Here is a 20,956-nt window from a genome sequence, read left to right on the forward strand (position 1 = left end):
CACTATCATGTGTTGTATGAAAACAATAAAGCTCTTTGAAACTTCAAAAAAAAAAAGAGTGAATGAAGAGTTCAAACAGAGGTGGAACTAGGTAATGGACTAGCTGGAACACTTTGTAGTTTCATTCCAAGAAACTACAGAAATAAATATTTGTCTGCTCTCTATAAGCGAACAACTGAACAACACTCTCAACGTCTTATAAAGTTCTAGCTCTCTAGAAGCAGTTGCTTAAATTCGGCTCCTGGTTCATGGCCAACCTGCCTTCTTACAGAGTAATGTGGATTCCATAAAATTTTTTACTGCTTTTGCTAATTAAGTATCACTCTGGCAGAGAAAGTAACTATATACAAAAAGATACAATTTTTTAGCTAGTTAGTACTTACAATTGGTAAAGGATGGTAGTTTTTCCTGCATTATCCAGCCCAACAATGATAACTTTGTGCTCTGGAAAAAAAAAAAACTGATTTATTAATCAAAAATTAAAAATTTTCCCATTTCATCTACTCTTTTCAGCCATGGTGTAATTCAGTGTATGGCATTTTATTCCTTCTTGTAACTCAGAAGAACATCACAGCAAGAGAAGAATTATTGGTCTAACCCCTCATTCTGCGTAGATAAGTTTCACCTGTCTAGGAAGCCAGAAGTACTACATTCTTTCCACTCCTTGGAAGCCAACTCTCAGTCAACTATTCCAAATGCAATCACAACAATTTATGTAAGACTTAACTTGTTAATGTTTCACACTGGACTAAGTTACTTAAATTCTAAATATGAATTTAAGGCATTAATGGGGTATGTACAGGTGAGATGGGTGAATGGCAGGGAGAAAAAGGGCAGCCTTTTAAAGCTGCCTTTAGCAGGCATCTCTAAGTATCTGAGCACATGTGAACCATAGGGTCCTTCTAATCAAATTTAAGGACCTATGGCTATGGTGGCAGTGACTCCCTGCTTCCTTGGCTTCCACAGCATCACTTTTTCCAACTTTTTCTTCCTCTGTCTCTTGATTTATTTTTTCCACCAACTCCTTTTCCTTGGGTCCTCCTTCAAACACTCATGCTGTCTTCTTGCATTCCTTTCACATTTTAGCAAGGGATCTTGGGGCCCATCTATTGCCATCCCATCTAAAAACGACTTCCAAAGACAGCAGCGCATGGAGGAAGCTAATCTCCAAAGATGGTCTCTGGATATTCATGCTCCCTTAAATCCTGGCGGGTCCGATGACTTGCTTTTAACCAACAAGATGCAGAAGTGACTGTGTGACTTCCACACCTGGATCATCTCACACCTTGCAGTTGCTGCCCAGCTCTTGGACAACTCCCCCTGGAGTAAGCCAGATACCAGGTAACAAGTCTGACTACCCCATGATTGTTGTGCACATGAGTGAGGAAGCCCGGGCTACGCACAGTTGCCCTCAGCTGTTCTAACCATTCTGAGATGCCAGACACACAAAGAAACCACCCTGGATATGGAGCCAGGTGGAGCCGGAGATGACTCCAGTTCTAGCTGTCATCCAACTGTAATCAAATGAGCCCCAAGCCAGAACTTCCTAGCTGAGCTTAGTGAGCTCACAGAGCCATGAGAGATTGTAATAATTCCTTTAAGTCATCAAATTTAGGAGAATTGGCTTGTTACACAGCAACAGGTAACAGAAGCAAGATGGGAAAACACATGTGGTTGTGTCACGTTGAGCAAATGACTTATTCCTCTAACCCTAAGCTTCCTCACTGTCAAACAGGGAGGGACAATACTATCTTTCAGGGTTGTATAAGTACGATAGCACTTGGGCAGTGCCCACTACCAAGAAAGACAGTTCCTAATCTATGTTCCCAAATCTTTCCTAAGTTCCAACCTTAGTGGATAGATACAGTGCCCCTCAACAACATCCCCAAACCCAATTTTCAAACCTTTTCCTGATTCTATCTTACTTTATTTGCTTACTGGTATTACCATTATTTCAGATGCCTTTGGAGTCCCTCAACCTCAACATCTAATTTGTCACCAAGTTCTATTCTCCCTCAAAAATATATTCTGAACCTACCTCCTCCCCACTGTCCTAGCTGCAGTCCTCCTCATCTCTTACTGTGCTTAACTAGACTACCTCCAATCCATCTTTCTGTTGTTTCTTGAATAGTTTTTCTACACTATAAAGCTGATAATGAAATGACGGCTCTCCACTTTGACAGGAAAACAAAGTACAAGTTCTAAGCCTTGTATACAAAACCAGTCCCAAATGAGTATGCTTCAGCTTTATCCCTCACCGTGACCATCAGGCATCTAAGCTGGAGTTCACGTTGTTCTTCCTACACAAGCTGCTACCTACATCCACAGCAAACATTTCTCTACCTCTACTCATGGTGTTTGCCTGTGCTGGAATTATCGTCTCCAATTCTCCATTTCAAGAATTCCTACTAATCTTTCAGGTATAGCTTCCCAAGAAAAATCACTTTCTCCTGCTCTTCTGCCACACCTCTAACAGAGCACTTATAATGATTTACACAAACACTGTAATGTTTGTGTAAATGTTTGATGATTATCTCAGTTTAATGAGGCACCCTTCAAGGGTACTTCCTAGTAACTGCAACTTTTCTGGTATAATAAATGCTGAATTAATATTCATTCTATAAACAAGAAATGTTAAGGATAAAGGAGCTCTTCAAGAGAAAGCTTTTGCAGTCAGGTGGTAGATGTTTTCCAAACACAACACTTACCATTAAGAGGAATTCCTAATGCTATATAGATACTTCCAGTTACACAAAAATATGAAGATCAAGTAAACAGAAAAAAAAAAATGGCTTTAAATAATATACTTTAGCAGGCCAGTGCTTTCTTTTTTAGGTTGCACACCATGTGGGATCTTTATTCACCAATCAGGAACTGAACTTGTACCCCCTGCAGTGGAAGTGCAGTCTTAACCACTGGACCACCAGGGAAGTCCCAGAAAGTTTTAATAAAATCAATTTTGTCCAGTCACTCATTCTTTGAAGAGCAGGCAGCTTAGAACCACTAGAGTCCTAAAGTGACATGACCATGCTCCCCAAAACAGGTTCTAAAAAGTCATTTTAAAAATGCAGGACCCAGTCTCTTTCATCTTTAGAGATGACTAGGGTGAAGGAACTGAGAAAATGACAACTACCTGACAAGTGGAGTTTCTTCCTAAGGAAAAGTAAAGGGTGACCAGATTAAAATCAGAAGCATGGGCTTCCTCAAAGGAGTGTTAAAAAGGCAGTGGCAAATCCATCTTCACAGGAAGGTCACATCTGAACAGGGCCAGATTACTGAGTCCTTGGAGCAGGGGACCTTTATACCTGGGAAGTTTTTAAATGGCATGGCAATTTTGCCTGACTCTATATTTTTCTATGTCCTCAAATTGAGCACTTCCTCTCTAATGACAGATAGCTTTTTCAGTTCTAGTAATACTAGCAATTATAAACATTTTAATACCAGCAGAATTCACAATGAGCTATTCTCTGACCTCTGACTTAGGTGAGTTTTTAGTTTCCCACTTGAATAGAATACCAATTTTTAATAATATAATTAATAAAACATCAGCTTATTTTTAAGTTTTAGGAACGTTATTTTGTTAACCTCTTTGTATTAGCTGCAGCACTAAATTTAGACAGACTTGCCAGTACTTAGGAAGAAAATACAATTACCCTGACCAATGAGAGAAATGGTACTCTAAAAATAGTACAAAATTAATAGGGGCAAAACCAATACAAATGTAGGCAAGGATCTATGATACATAACTACACAGTAACTACAAAATGTGTGTGTGTATATGAATCTTACACAGAGAGATCACAAATACAATAGCACTATCTCTGGCAAGGTCCTTAGTCCCTAAAGGTGGTTAAACACTTATTCTAACCATGCTGCCATTTTTCAAAATATTTTGCAATTTTCTCTTGCAATTGCTTTCAGAGCCTGAGACACACTGTTTTGAACACTCCCAATGGTCGCCGTTTAACCCCTGAAGATGAATTTGATTTTAAAAGGGGAGGGGAGTCACATGGTATCATCTCAGTCATAAGGTAAAAAGCAGTTAAGATGAGTGTTACCTTTTCATTATTAAATGAGGTGTGATCCCTAAATGATGATTTTAAAATATGCCTCTAAAAAAAATTCTAAAAGTAGTTTCAAAAGGTATTTCAAAAAGTAACAATAGGACTTATCAGTAGAAAACTATCTGGCCTCCTAGGGTAACTGCTTTTAGGGGAAAACCCTACCTGGTTTTGTTTTTAAAGTGGTCTCCTTAATTTAGCCATGCCCCATAGGACTTATTTCTTGATTTCAAACACATTTTCTACCATTTCTGTGAGGAAAGACTAACTAAGCAAAAAAGAAAAAAAAATAAAGAAGGATTCTGTGTCATACCTGACCACAAGATGAACTTGATAAAGTCAAACTACTGTGAACCAACCACTGTGCAATAACACACATACACTGAGATAAAGCAGATGGCACGAGAAGTTCACAGTGGGATTTCATCTTCTCCTGACACAAGTGGAAGATAGGATGGGGTGAACAGCTTCAAGATACAATGTCTTTTACAAGCCACTGAATGAATGAACTAGAGAATAAGATGAAATTAGGTCACATGATTTGGTGGATAAAGATGTAAAGTCTTGTTAAGTCTTTCTTCACTAGTGCCTAGAAATAAAAGCAGCACACTAGGGAGAGAAGGCATAGTGGATGATACAGGGCGAGAATTCATGCCTGGTGTGGTAGAAAATAAACAGGAGAAAAGACTGTCAAGAGATATTCAGAGACGAAGGAAAGAGCAGCTCAAACCACTCTCCATACTGGAAACAACCTCCCTCTTCTAACTAATTTTACAAACTCAGTGAATAACCGTCACTTACAAAAGCATAAATATGCAAATATGCCCCCAAACTCTTAAGACATAAAGCAGATTTCCAACGTCAATCAAGGAAATACAAGCTAACATATTTGAACACATGAAGGTTTTTTAGTAGCTAAAATATTTTAAAAAGAAGAAAGGATCTCGTATCAAACGTGCTGCTGCTGTTAAGTCGCTTCAGTAGTGTCCGACTCTGCGACCCCATAGACAGCAGCAGCCCACCAGGCTCTCCTATCCCTGGGATTCTCCAGGCAAGAACGCTGGAGTGGGTTGCCATTTCCTTCTCCAATGCATGAAAGTGAAAAGTGAAAGTAAAATCGTTCAGTCGTGTCTGACTCTTAGTGACCCCATGGACTGCAGCCCACCAGGCTCCTCTGTCCATGAGATTTTCCAGGCAAGAATACTGGAGTGGGTTGCCATTGCCTTCTCCATCAAACATGCGCAGAATTCAGAAAACCTCTGGGGAGCCCCACGTTCTGGGGCTCAGTCTTTTTTTTTTTTTTTTTTTTAAAAGTCCCCGACGCGGAAGGTTCCGCTTGTAGTCGATAGGGCCGTAGCCCCCCACCGGGGGCATGTCCTGCTTCACCTTCGACACCGCCATGCTTGCAGGACCTTGCCTGGCTCAGTCTTAAGATCAGGACAGTTCAATGAGGCCACGAGCCAGAGGCCCTTCACCTCATCATCTCTAACACCCACAAGTCACGTTCAATACCAACTTATATCTACTCCCTCCCAAGACTTGTTTTTTCTCTATTTGAATTTTTGTGTTTTTACAATAAAGCACCATGGCTATTCTCAATAGCTTCCTAAGTCTGAGGTATAGCATGTGGGTCACAGTGAGAACTATAAGATTAAGACATCATTGTGCAATGGGCTCAAAGATAAGGGTGCCAAGTCAAAGGTGAAGAGTTGTTTTATCCCCAACTATAGGGTTAGATTATTCACACTGTCTAATCATCAGCCTTCTCTGAATAGCCTTAGATTCTTTCACCACTGCAACCTGTTTCTCTCACTACCAGGATAGAAGAGACTTCTATGAAAAACACATATTCCAGGTAGTGTTACAATGCACTTCAAAACAAATAATACATAGAACCTAAAATACAATGTGTACACCAGAGACAGTTATCATGTGAAAATGTAACAAAACTTTTGGCTGTTTCAATGCTTTGATGCATGTGATTTATGACAAGTTACTACTTAGTATGATTTTTCTTTTAGAGTATCTATGCCACAGCATTCTTGCAGTTTTTCAGATAAGCCCAAACAACTGTACACTTGTCACAGTACCTGGATGGAATTTTGCATTATCACCTGGGCTTTAGTCTCCCAATCAATACTTGACTCTTGTCATCAAAATGCTTGTTTCCCTTCTTTGTTTCCTTCTGATATACTCAGGCAGCCTACCAGTTCTATTTACTAACAGGTTCTAAAAGTCAATATATATCCTGCCAACTACCAGTCAGTAAATTAAGCAAAGCAAAAAAAAAGTCATCGTTATCCTGGAGAACTTCTATCTCTGTGAATCATACCAAAGCTAGAAAACACAAATACTAAGGCAGATAAACTGAGAGTCACCCTGATTTTTCATTCTCACCTCATATCCAAACTAAGTCCCAAGGATTCTGTCTCACAAGGAACAAAAAGTCCCATTTCTGTCAGGTATACTATAGTTTCCACAGGTCTTAACACAGAATCTATAGAGTAAATCATGTACTTAATAAAGTATGAATGAATAAATAAATCAAAATTGGAAGACATAAAGGTTAGAAGGGAGATAATCGATAAAGTCCCTCATACTAAAAATTCAATTTGCAAAATCTAAAAGCATCATCAATTTAAAAAACGAAGTTTGAAAATAAACTTGCAACTTACAGCAATGGTAGTGAAGTTTCAGCTGGGGGCGGGGGGTGGGGAGAGGGGGACAAAAAACTTTGCTGAATGAAAAGCAACAATTATACATGAAAAAAGTAGAGATCCAATTAGGAAACAGAAACCACAGAGCAATTTGAACTTGAAAATAACTACTCCAGAGGACTGGAGTAATGAGGGACTGGCTAACAAGAAGTAACAATAAAGATTAAAGGAATGACGATACACAGCGCTTTCACCACCCAGGGCTGAGACAGGGCTTCTCCCCACAGCTCCCCAGGACTGAGATACAGACCTTGCTGAGGGCCTGGCCATGGCTCACTGAATGTCAGAGAAGTAGCTGTGCGGACTCGCCGGTGGCTCTTTCTGGAAATCCTCCCTCTAGCATGTTGGGGAAAGCTGTTCATTGGGAAGTGTTTCCCTGGAGGACCTCCATTCTGAAACCAACTGAAGTGGGTATTAGAGGAAGCTGCTGTGACCACTAGACAGTGTAAGAGCCAGCGGCTGGAGAAGGCGTCCACACTGCACGGAGCAGGAGAGGGCCTGCTGAGAGGCACATCATATCCAGAAAGAAAACCCCCTCCTCTTGCAGTGCCACCTACCAACAAAGCTTGACACCGTGCCTTTAAAAGACTAGTATTTAAGGACCCAGGTCTGTATGCACAGAGCACACAAAAAAGGTGAGTTTGGAGCTAAAGTTTTAATAACTGGTACAGTTCACCCCTTTGGCTACTCAGCTTCTATAGGTGCTCATTTACATATTTGAATTCCCACACGATGAAAAGAACAACAGAAGCAGAGGTGGCTTTCCCAGCACCAGGTCCTGCGGCACCGGCAGCTTCTACATAATTCATTCACAATGGATCATTCCTTTTCTGTGAGCTAATCAGGAGAATGAAACAACGCTCCCCATGAGGAAACTTCATAACTTCTTTCACAGTTCACGAGTCTAAAAGTTCTTCCTTTTATCTAACATGAATCCTTCTTATACAAAGAAGTTTTTGTTAGGTTTCAAGGGCACCAACTCAGGCACTAGATGATCCTGGTTAAAGTCTCAATCTAAAAGGGCTTCCCAGGTAGCACTAGCGGTAGAGAATCCACCTGCCAATGCAGGAGATGCAGGAGACTCAAGTTCAATCTTGAGAAGGAAATGGCAACCCACTCCAGTATTTTTGCCTGGAGAATCATATGGACAGAGTCCATGGGGCAGCAAAGAGTCAGACACAACTGAAGCAACTTAGCACCAAAGTCTATCACTTTTAACTGTAATGCCTGGAACAAATTACCTAATGTTTCTTTGTCTTAAAAACTGGAGACTATCAGGCTCACAGGGTTCTTATTAAGAGTAAATCAATTAAGTGAAGACTAAATTAGCTGCATGAAACACATGGACCCTAACCTTGCAAGTCAATATTAACTGCTATTATTTTATCTATAAAGACAAAGTTAGCTTATCTCCCCACATAAAGGCAGGGGGTCTTGTGTGTTTTGTTCTTGGTCTACCCCACCTGCATCTCTTTGTCTCCGTGCATTGACAGGCAGGTTTTTTACCACTAGCGCCACCTGGGAAGCCCTCTACAACAGACCCCAGCACAAAACAGGTGTTCAAAATACTTGTTCAATGAACAAGTGGAGTTCTGATCACAAGGCCTTCTATACTAAAAGGTACTAGTGGCAACTCTTCCAAGCCCTAAAGTTGTAAAGACTTACAGTTTAGTAACTGAAAAACAGCAATGGGGATGGGGGCGGGGCGGTGGGGAGGGTGGAGAATTCACATGAAAAACCGATGCCAGTCACTTCTTTAAGGCCAGCAAAATATTTCTGCAGTATTTAGTTGCATTACCTAGGAAAATCATTCCACTAGTACCTCAGTTTCCTATTTTCAGGAGAAAAGAAAAACTACTTCAAAGGAAAAACTACTCCAAAAACCTACTTCAAAGTTTCTATAGTAGAAACTTTAAAAAATGATACATACAACAGCATCTAAGACAAACTTTGTACCCTATTAAAGTATCACATAAATGCAACCTTTGGGTTTTCAAGCCTGAGCAATATACAATTAGTTTTCATTATGTACTCAACCTAACTAAGCTTAAATTGAAAAAGCTGGTCTAAAGAGTGATAGAGATATCACACAGTTTGTTTCATCATCATAGCAAATTCTGTTATCCCTCAAAACTTCCTTCCAAGAGTTTATGTGAAAAGAACATAGGACTGTGTTCTACATCTTCTGGAGGTAAAATAAAGTTTAATTCACAACTAAAAGACCAACAAGTACCTGATAGATTTAAAGTGACCCTGCTGATAAGACAATCACATCATTTAACAGGAAATCGTTTATTCATATTTTCATAATGCTGACATCTAAATTTTTAGAACTTCATTAACTTCTTACTATTTCCCAATACTGAAAAAAAAGGTCCAGTCAAAAATTACCACAAAATAGAGGTAATAAGAACACGACTCAGTGATTTTTAGTGGTAACAAAGCACAAATCATTATCTAGTACTGTCAAGTAGCTGCTGGCAAAGTTCGAATTCTGTCTTCACTAACAGAGACAATTTTATCATTGACTCAAAATATAACATGGAGATATCTAATTTTTCTTGCAGGATTAGAGATCAATTAACAATCTTTCTAAATTTCACAGTAGAGTAGAAATATTAGCTTTGCTAAAAATAATACAAACTATGGATTTAAACATTAAAACAGACTATCTACTGTAAGTACCACCAGTATCATGTTATTCTTAAGACCTACAGATTAAGTTTTCAGGATTTGTGGGCTCCATGGTCATACAGTCAAGATATCCTGCTACTCTAGGTGAGACCCAGATGGACAAAGGTTAAGCAACTGGTTTCTATTCACCCTTCTCTCAACAGAAACAGCTAGCTAGAGACAGTGTATATTAGAAGAGGCTTTCTCCAGTTCATGAAAATTCTCCACATCATTTGAAAATCATTTGAAATGTTGCTCTTCCATTTAGTATCATGAGATCTACACTATCATCTTTATTTTTTAAAAGATAAACTGGAGATCACAAGTTCCAGTTCTGTTCCCTTCCCATTGCCTTCTTGTAGGAGCAGCTGGATTACCAAGGAGGAAGCAGGGATGGTTGCACATAATAGACGCCACCATTCATTTATGTCTTTACTGGAAAATTTGGGGCTGTGACAGTAACACCAGCTTCACAGGAGGAAAACACAAAGTTATTGACAGCCGGGATGATGAATCACCCAACTTGAGTTAAAAAGAAATGAAAGTACACCAGTAACTATTTTGTATCTTAATGGCTGTGTTGTCTTTTTGTTAAAATTGCATCCTCTTTCCCCCAGTTTTACACTTATTTTTTTTTTTAACAAATGTCAATAAATCTGATATGTATTTCAAGGTAATGTTTGAGTTTAGATGAACTTAAGCATCTCTTTATGATAATACACTCCATATCTGGTAAATTACTAGTCACTTACAGTTAACAGATGTTTCACATGATATGATTTTTAAGTGCTTTCAATGATACTTTAACATTTTAAATCCAGCCATAAAACCTCTACTTAAATAAGAAACAAGAAACACGAGTAGGAAAATGACCTTAAGCTTAACCTTAAACACAGATACAAATCTGGCAAACGGAGAGAGGACCATCACTACTTAGGATGCAGAAGAATCTTCCAAAGGCGGGGGGGGGGGGGGGGGGGCGGGGAGGAGGAACGGGGAGGTGGAGGCGCAAGGAAGGCTCATAAACCTGAATGTACTGGCTAAATCAAGTGAGATTTCTCATGTTTTCCGCATTCTGCAATCCTCGGTCGCTCAGGGGTGCGTTTGCGGCCACAACCTATAACCTTCATCCCAGAGAACCCCAGTACTTCTCCGTGGTGTGCAAACCCAATCGCCGAAGGACGGAAACGTGAGCCAGGCTGGGCCACTCAAGGGGCGTCGAACGTGGGACAAGAGACCTTTTCCACTCCCAACAGAAATCGGAGCAATGGGTGTATTTGCGGAATGGATTTCTTAGGAAGGTCTCCTAAGACAAAAGGGCAGCGAGTCGGGAACCATTCCCGAGCTGGGAGTGGGATCGACCAGCCCCAGGCCCGCAGCCGCAACAGCCCGCACTTCAGCGCAGAGAACGCGCGCGACCGCAGCGCCCACATTCCGGAAGTATTCGGAGACCCCCACCCACCCACCCACCCGGCCACGAGTGACCCTCTCCCCGACCCGTACGCGCTCGGCCCGAGCCCCTCACCCTGGTGATTGAACAGTCTCCATATCCTGGTGAAGAGAATTCCCATTCTCGGGCAGCGGACCCCTCTCCAGCCACCCGGGCCGCCTGGCCTCCCCCGGCTCAGGCTCAAGGGGAGGAGAGAGACGCGCCGGAGCCTCCGTCTCTGCCGCTGCTGCTGCCGCGCTGGCCGTCGGCCCGCTTCCTAGGAACCGGAGGGAGGCCAAAGCCCAGGCCGCCGTGCCGTGCTTGAGGCCCCGCCGCTGCCGCCGCGGCTCCCGCCTGGCTCGCGGACATCGCCGCCGCGTTGTGTGCGACGAACCTCGCGGGCCACCGTCCTCCCCAAGCTCCCCTCGGGCGGCTGCGGCGGCGGCGACCAGGCGGGCGGGGGAGGCGCGGGGCGGGGTGGAGGGACGGAAGGCGCAGGCGCGCGGCCGGAGGGGCGGGGCCTGGGAAAGAGCGCCCGCCTGGCCCTGGCTTACTTGTCAATCTTACCGACCTGTAGGCGGCGGGACTTCGGTCAGGCAAAGCGGGCTTCGGATTGGGACAGGTGGCTCTGGATTGCTTGCTTTGGCGTTTTTTCTACCTTTCTTCCACAGAGCCATAGTGTGAACAAGTTATCGAGTGTTCTTCCCCAGCCTTGTTCGCACACTTAATCAAAAGCCCCACCTCCTAGCCTTCGAAGACGTGAATTCCATCAGGGTCTTTGAGGGAGGCTGATTACTTTATCCTTCAAATCTCGACGCCGACACCCAAAAGGGTGGCTTTACCTAAGCAGTGGCCTTATGGCCGTCCTGTACTAAAATGTTGTTCGCTTTCCAGTATCCCTCCACTTGCAGATTAATCTTGCCCAAAACAACGATCTTGATTTGTTCACTCCCAGGTTTAAAAATGTGTGCTGCTACTGCTGCTGCTAAGTCGCTTCAGTCGTGTCCGACTCTGTGCGACCCCATAGACGGCAGCCTACCAGGCTCCCCCGTCCCTGGGATTCTCCAGGCAAGAACACTGGAGTGGGTTGCCATTTCCTTCTCCAATGCACGAAAGTGAAAAGTGAAAGTGAAGTCGCTCAGTCGTGTCTGACTCGTGGCGACCCTATGAACTGCAGCCTACCAGGCTCCTCCATCCATGGGATTTTCCAGGCAAGAGTACTGGAGTGGGTTGCCATTGCCTGCTCCAAAATGTGTAGTGGCACCTAAAGCTGTTTGAGCAGTAAAGTCCAAATACCTTAGAGATATATGCATTGACTCCACAATTTGGCCTCAACTGTCCTTTCCAGCTGTAACTCTCATTATCCCCAGCTGGTTAAACAGCTGGGGAAATGTTCTCTCTGCTCTTTGGGGCTTGCACACCTTGAACAGCCGTGTCACCTACTATGCAAGTGTCACACTGTATTTCATCCACCCTCTAGTGTGGGATACTTCCTTAGCTGAAAGCTAGAATACAAGTGAATCATTAAGTAACATATCAAACTTCTTGTTTTGCGTGTTATTTTTTTTAGCTGGGCAAGTTACTTAGCCTTACCAGGCTTCCATTTTGACATATGGAAGCAGAGGGTTTGCCTCTAAGATCTTTTTTGATTCTAGATCATTGGATGTCTATGATAATTAGTCTGTATTTATTAGAGTCAAGAGGTGGGAAAACAAGAAACCAAGGTTGTTTACTTCTTCTCTTCCACAAAGAAAAAAGAAACAGCTCCAACCTTTAACTTTGGTGAAAAGGAACAGAAAGAAAAAGGGAAGAGAGCTGTAAAAGTCATTTGGAACTGCTCTGTCCCCCATCTGCAAGAGCTGAATGAAATGAATCAAGATCAACAATGAACTCCACCTTTCCACCCCACTTCTCCTAGTCATACACTATCTCATGTCAATATATAGAAAAATAAGCCATTTAAGGAAGACATTAAGACAGTCTACAGTTTTTCTTAGTTGTCTGAGCTGGAAAGCTTGTACCTATAAAACAAAGGGCAGCATTGAGGACTGAAGCATGTCTCCTTTTAAACAACTGTTCAAAAAAACTCCTTTGGTTTCTTTTGGGGCTTATGGTTAAACAGCCAAAGTTTATAGGAGACATATGAAGGGAAAGAAAATTACAGTATTATTTTATGGATTATGGATTTAATCTATTTTAATTTATGGATTGTTATGTTTATATTTACATAATAAAGTACTGTTTAGAAAAACAAAAAAATTGCATAACCAATTTATATTAATTCTCTTAATATGTCCATTCTTGCACACTGTAGCTAATGCAATGGATGTCATATCCACATTAACTTGGGAAGTTAGGGCTTCATATTTTTATAAACCTACATTATTACCCGGGAGATGGTCTCCCAGCTTATTTTCTAAGTATCTCTCAAAAAAAAAAAGGCAGGGCATGGAAAAGAAGTTTTCCTAATACAGTCTTATCCAACTGTAGGACCCATGGGTGAAATACAAATTTGGAACTACTATAGAAGTAATTGGGAACATTTGTTGAATGGTATGAAACTGTTTGTAAAAAGACTTCTTATTATGAGACTTTTTAAAGATTAATTTATTCATGACTATAATGATGAGCAAAATGTCATTGGAGAGACTTCTGCTTCCATATGTAAGAGAGAGGGATGGTCTTGAATTACACTCCTACCACTAATAAATAGGAAACTGTACAAAATATAGAAAACAACTGTTTTCAGATATTGGCCAACACCCAGCACGGGACTGAGATCCTTGATGAGAGACACAAATGGGGATAGTTTTATTATTATGTGGATTTCTGCCTGGAGGCAATTCTAGCTAGCTACAGTGGGAGTGGAAACTCAGATAGAGTCTGGCAATCTCCTTGAGATGGAAACAGAGAGAGATCAAGGCTACTACAATCTGTGAAGCAGAGTGATTGAAAGGAAGAAGCTATCCAGAGAAAATCTTCAGAAATCTACATAGGTTGAGCTTTTGAGCCTTTGGCTGCATATTAGTCTGTATGTGTGTAATGTAAAACCAGTACGAGGCTAGTCAATAATGACTTGAGGAAAAAGAAAGCACTGAGGAGCTGCAAAACAAGTAATCTCCAGAGATAACAAAGGGCCAGTGTGAGTTCTCTTCAGCCGGTGTGAGGAGAAGACACGGAATATATAGGACATTCAGTAGATACCCCAGAGGCCTTAAAGAGGAGCTAAATTAGCCTAAAGATAAGTCTTACTCTGTGTTTGTGAGTTAGTCGCTAGTTGTGGCCAACTCTTTGCGACCCCACGGACTGCAGCCCACCAGGCTTCTCTGTCCAGGATATTTTCCAGATAAGGATACTGGAGTGGGTTGCCATTTCCTTCTCCAGGGGATCTTCCCAACCCAGAGATCGAACCCAGTTCTCCTGCACTGCAGGGAGATTCTTTACCAACTGAGCTACAAGGAAAACCCTAGACCAGTTTTAAAGGAGCTTAAAAATAAAACTTGAAAGGCTCAAACTAATTCACAGTTGTCTATCAAAGCCAAGTCCAACATTCTTCACAGATCAAGATGACAAGATCAAGTCATTCACAGTGGAAAATTTACAATACCTTGAATCCAATAAAAAATTACTGGACATTCAAAGAAACATGAAAATATGACCCATAACCAAAAGAAAAATTGCTCTACCAAAACATATACAGGCCCAGGGAAGTTAAGTGATTGCTCCAAAACCATAGCTTGTTACTGCTGGATCTAGGCTTTGAGGCAGCCAGGGTTAGAGGCCACAGTCTAACCAGTATGTTAATCTGTATGTTGTATGACAGGACAAGCAAGATGCTTCCCTCTACAAGTATCTCATTAGTGGAGATGTACTGATTGGCTTCAGGCATAGGGCCAGGCTGATGGAATGATTGCAGTGAGCTGCGATTCTTCCAGTTGGAACTTGAAGTTTGTTGGTGGAAATGCCTTGACAGTTGGGGCAGCCTTATTTAGTACATCTCCAATAACTGAGGTACCATTAATTCAGTCAATATTTATTGTATTCCAGGCATGGTTATGTATGCTTCAGATGCCTCCCAGCTTAAAAGCATCTAATATATTTTTTAGATAAAAGTACTTCAGAGAGAAAGGTTACAATGAGCTTTGATTTATTCATTTTAGTTGTGTCTAATAACCTATGCTCTGCCTATTTTCCATGGGGATGGAGGGCAGATGAAGCAAATGTGATAATGCTTGTGAATAATTTGGCTGTAATAAATTACTGTATAATCCCAATACGGTGTTAATAATCAACATAGAACACATTTCTTTTGAACTTATTGTACACTGAGAGAAAAGTGTGATCAAGTCATAGCATAGACACTTGACACTGAGCTTGTGAAACGTCATGTCATAAGCTACATGCCATCCATGGAATTCTTACTAGTGCAAAATACCTTTGGAAACTTCTGATAATTGTTAAAATAATAATATAGAGGTTTCTTGTGAACAATACAGTTTATTGTTTGTTTTTCTATATTCAATCCTATTTCATACATATATTGTAACATATTCTATTTCACACACCGTTATGCATTTGTATGAGTATGTGTATGTATTTAACTACAAGCTCTTTCCCAATATATTAATAGTACTTCTTTTGTGAAGTACTTCATAATACCTAGCAGAGTATTCAGGTAACAATCATTTAATTGACTCTGTGTTTTGAGGCTAAATGTTTAGACTTTTTTTTGTTTAAGAGATAGAGGAATATACCTACTGATTTCCAGTATATCTTTAGTATATCTCCAGAATAATATAAAGGAGAGGTATAACGCTGGTTTCAGTGGTTTTTTTTTTTTTTTCATTTATTGTATAAAAGAAAAAAAATTAATGCAGTTGGTTTGTACACATTTAAATTCCATAAAACAAATCCATAGAAATTAGAATACTATATGCATGCACTCTGCATTTTCTTTGTTAAATGTTTTGGTTCACAAAAATAACAACACATTTTTTTTTCCTTTAAAGCCACTAAAGCAGAGGGAGAACAAAACATGCAGCACTGTACACATTTGCATAGTATATTTTACCCAGCATGCCTTGTAGAATGCTACACATTTACCTATATAAGGAAATAAAAGGGGGTAAATTATCAAAATAAATAATTAAAATTTAAAGAAAGGAAAAATACTGGATAAAGGTATTTTTTTGTTGTTATTATTTTTTGTTTGTTTTTCCACTCTGTAGCTGGAAATACAGCAATAGCTTGGGATGTCAACAGCTCTCAGAATAGTAGGGAAATCTTTTTACACCAGTTTGCCATGTTTAGTTTTAGTATTAATAAGTTTATCTGTTTTTCCCTCCCACTAACCGTTCAAAAAAACTGCTAATGGCTTTTACTTATGTTTCAAAATAGTATTCCGTATAAAACAAATTGAAGAATCCCTAAATACTTATTGGGACATCTTTTTTTATCATTTTGACTATAGGCTGTGAAAAATAGAAAACATTTCAAACATGTCCACAATTCAGAGGAGCCCTGTGAGCTCACTGGATGTTACCTTTTGTAGTGGTTATTGAAGGAGAAGAAATAAGAACAGTAAATATAGTATGAGTCATCACAAAATAAAATTTAATGAGTTTTATAGAAGGGAATAAAGTAAAATAAATTACATCCACAGATTGCAAGGCTCTGAAGTAAATTGCTGGAAAAGTATCAAGCAGCAAGTTAAAAAGATGGTAGATGAAATAAATCTGATAAAACTTAGAACTAAATCTATATACTTTTAAAAAATACAACTGCCAAATTTAACAGTGGATTTTGTTATAAGTTTGTGCTATAACAAATGTGCTTCTTTCTCCTCAACCTATTTTTATATTATTGGCAAAATATATATCTTTTATAATTTTGTACTGTACAATATATGTTTTTGCTACATTATTTTTCTACTGCTAATGCAGATTAGAAATAACAACATAGATTTATTTTGGCAATAAAATGCTTTCATTTTAATAATGTCCCAGAAAATATTGTAAGGCATATGAAAAAGAGTATGCAACAATATAGCATTAATGATCCTGCATCTTTAAATACATCCCTTATACATACAGAATTCACACTGATTTCAGTTAAAGATGTGTGAAAGTGGCATGCAAGCGGAGCAAGAGTGGCCCCTACATATACACAGAGCCATTTGTTGAGAAATTTAAGTGTTCAGAACATAACCAAGAACACTTACAAAGTATTGAAAAGCTAGAGGCCAGCCACTTTTAGTTCCTAGATAGTCTTCACTTTTACGCTGTAATTCAAAGAGGAAGCATCAGTGTATTCCCCAGACACTCTAAATACATTAGTAACATTTTCTACCATCTTTCTACAAACATTTTAAATACATCAAAAGAAACAAAGGAAAATTTCATATGTAACTATGACTCCCCCAAACTCATGACTATTCACTCTTATTTATATGTTTTCATGGTAAGTGGGAGTTACAGCCCTTAGTCAAGATTATCCAATGAAATATTATCTAGTCCTTTCATATCATCCCTTAATTACATGAAGCATTTGGTATGAAACCATCCACAAGCAGAGAGAAAGAGTTGCTATATGAGGATGAGTTTCACTTGAGCAACTTTATTTTAACAAATGGATAAACATTTAAAAAGTAATTTTTGAATGCTGTAGCTGTTTGTCCATATAAACCGATTACTATTTGACTAACTTGACTGCAACAAAAGAGTTATCCTTGGTGTTTGACAACTATAATATTGAGTGGTTTGGTTGTGATTATAATTTAAAAGAAGAGGACTTTTCTGTGCTCTGTCCTATAGACATAGCTTTAGTAAGTAACTTAACAATTATGGCATTAACAATATTTAAAGGTATAAGGAATTGAAGAAACAAATTTAATTATATAATTTTCTATCATGTTTTCATTCATAGTTATTCAAAGAATGAGTTTTATATAATTCATAAAGAAAAGAACATGCAACAGTGTTATGAAAGACAGAAATATAGGCAAAAATATAAAAGAAATAGGGGTACATTCCCATTTATTTGAAACATTCATATGAATTTGTTCCAATGGCCTGGGCTTCCAAGATGGCCAAGAGTATGCAGGAAAAGTCAAGGATCAACAAAATTTGAATTTGCAAACCAGCTGCACTTAAACATCAGGTCTCTGAATCTGCTTTTAGAGTTTGATGATATAACAAATTGCATAAAAAAGCAATTTCCTTGCAGTCTGTCTTATTTCCTATGATTACTGACTTACTGAATGTTTACCTTGCCTCTTGATAAACTGTGAACCGATACAAAGAAAATTTCACTAACATGGAAGAAATGAAAGGGTGAAGAGCATTTTGGCAACAATTTAAAATCCAAAGGGAAAGTATATTTTAACAATTTATTCATTTAGCTTTGCAGCAAGGGTTAGCAGTAAGAGTAATAAATTCACTACTTATTGAAAAGTGTTTTTCTCTTTAAAGACAGCTTGTCTTCTCTAGAGAAGAGGTAGTATATCAATATCAATATATAGGGCAATTTCTATAGTGAAGTGAAAGTTGCTCAGTCATGTCTGACTCTTTGTAACCCATGGACTGTATAGTTCATGGAATTCTCCAGCCCAGAATACTGGAGTGGGTGCCCATTCCCTTCTCCAGGGGATCTTCCCAACCCAGGGATAGAACCCAGGTCCCTCACATTGCAGGCGGGTTCTCTACTAGCTGAGCCACCAGGGAAGCCCAAGAATATTGGAGTGGGTAGCCTATCCCTTCTCCAGCAGATCTTCCCAACCCAGGGATTGAACCGGGGTCTCCTGCATTGCAGGTGGATTCTTTACCAGCTGAGCTTCTATAGTGGCATTATGTTATTTTTATTTTTTACCCAATACCAAAATAAAATTGTGTAATTAAGAAAATACACTGGCATGCAAATTAAGGTTGCCTAGAAACATTCTTAACAGACATCCTGGGCCTCAGCAACATGTTATGATATGTTCATTCAAGGAGTTTAAATTTGCAAACCATCTTTTGGCATTGATTCCTTCTCTCCCTCCCTTTCACTGCCCTAGGTTCCTATTATGAATTTTAAGGCCCTCACACAAAAGACAAGTTCAAGTATGCAGGTATGAAAAGAGGTTAACATTCCAAAAATACACTTTGCAAACAACAACAATAATAATTAAAGTAATTAACAAATTATTCAAAGGGAACATATAATTTTCTCAGAATTTGTTTTATATTTAAAAAATTCATTTCATTAAGAACTGAGTGCAATGACATATTGTCACATAATTAAGACTCTCTTATTAGGAAAGACTATTGGTCTGAATTGTGAATGTCAATTTTCTTTCCAATAGAACTGTATAAAGATAAGAGAGAATTATCAGTCATTTAAAAACATATCTAAGTGCTGCTTTAAATATTGGAGTAAACATTGCTGATAATAACACTGGAGTCACATTACAGCCTTGAGAATTAACATCAGGATTGACAAATTGCATTCCTTTTTTCCCAAGACTACATTTCCACACGGTCACACGAGTCTGCATTGTTACATGTTCGCTGACTGAAATTACAGAATATGACTTACATATTCTGAAATTATATATGCTGAAAGTACAGAATATGTGGTTTATACTACAAGTTAATACAGCCTCAAAATGTTTTAAGACTTGTTTCCCCTCCTTATCATTTGCTATTGTTAAATGAAACCCATTAAAAACAAAGTATTTGTGGAAAATGTATTTTTCAAAGGTGCTTGATGTGCTTGGCTAAAATAAAACTTTTCATTTAGTATGTATCTGTATTTTAGTATCAGTTACACAATAAACTCTAAGCCTTAAGAAAAAAAAAAAGGAAAATGCATATCCCTTATTCATTTGGAAAAGACAACTTATTAGAAAAGGAAGGGGAAAGAATGTGTCAAATCCAAGTAAAAATTTAAGTATATCCATCAAGAAAATATACATTATACCCTTTCCAAGGCTGTTATCTTTTGAATAAGAACACAAAGCAAAACAGGTGTGGATGCTAGATGGTAAAGGAAAGACTGGTCTTGTGCACAGACATTGAACAGACCTCTCTTTTTATCAGCATAACATGGAAGACACAGAAACTAGGCATTGAGAGGTCTTCAAAAATAAGAGATTTTTAAAAGTTGAAAGAATACGGTAATCTTGTTGACTAGGAAATATATGTAAATGCTGTAACAGCTACCTGCTGTAAAATGTAAATATCTTAAAGTAGTTAAATGACCAGATTGCTACTGCTACTACAGAAAAAGCTGAACAGCTGTCTAGTCTAATTTTAAACACCTTGGTGCACTCCTTGCAATTAAATACTTTTATGCACACAAACAAGAAACCAGGAAAGCATATAGAAAAATGTTTTGGCTAATGTCTTCTTTTTCATGCAAATATGTGCTGTACATGTAATAAATATATTTGTTTGCTGGAAAATGCTCTTCTGTGCTCTAACAAAGTATTCAGTAATGGTAGGTTGTATGTTTATTAAAGTGCCTAGTGGATAGAACTCTTTTAAAAGTCTTAACTGAAAGTTTTGTAAGCTTCACTAGATGACAAAAGAACCTCACAAGGCAGTATCACATATTCACTTCAAGAATTCACTGAGCCCACAGTTTTTTAATTCTATCAAATATTTCAATAACTCACGTAACTATGGATATCCTCATTATCAGCTAAACAGGTTCATAATGGGGTATGCACAGTGAACAACAGAAGGAGAGGGCATTGCGGGGGGTCAATAATGAGGTTCAAGATATAACTAATCAAGAGTAGGGAACCTATTTTCATGGTCAAGAAAATTATTCAACTGGTGCATGTTTTGAGAGCATAAACACTGAAAGGCTTGGATGGGGGGAAATAAGATAACAGAAAATGAATTATCATTGTTTTCCCAAAAAATAGGCTTTATGACGTAGCAGTAGAAAAGGATTTTTATGCCTGATCCTATGGGGGCTTTAGAAAAACAGACTCTTAGAAACAAAAGTCTTTTCCTAAAGACTTTTGTGTATTGTATAAAAGAGTCAATTTCAATAGTTTCTTGGATCAGAGTGAATCTAAGGCTTCTTTG

General features: G+C 39.0%; 1 protein-coding gene across 3 annotated transcripts in view; it reads right to left on the reverse strand.

Annotated features, from left to right (window-relative positions):
• ARL5A (ARF like GTPase 5A) overlaps positions 1–12,063 on the reverse strand; it is a 50,098-nt gene extending 38,035 nt beyond the window's left edge. For 2 of the 3 annotated variants that reach the window (XR_015146248.1, XM_086353476.1), the window contains exons 1-2: positions 10,977–11,267; positions 384–444 (exon numbers count right to left, since the gene is read on the reverse strand). Coding sequence is in view for 2 of the 3 variants with exons in the window: in XM_086353476.1 (XP_086209602.1) it covers positions 384–444; positions 10,977–11,022 (107 nt within the window). In the remaining variant the exon portion in view is untranslated. Of the gene's footprint in view, positions 1–383; positions 445–10,976; positions 11,268–11,451 lie in introns of those variants that run through there. The other variant, XM_086353467.1, reaches the window with a different exon arrangement.
• Between the last annotated feature and the right edge of the window lie 8,893 nt (positions 12,064–20,956).

Source organism: Bos grunniens, chromosome 2 (genome assembly GCF_055505025.1).
Source record: "Bos grunniens cultivar Pamir isolate PY7600 chromosome 2, Bosgru_T2T1.0, whole genome shotgun sequence".
In the NCBI taxonomy this organism is placed as follows: Eukaryota; Metazoa; Chordata; class Mammalia; order Artiodactyla; family Bovidae; genus Bos; species Bos grunniens.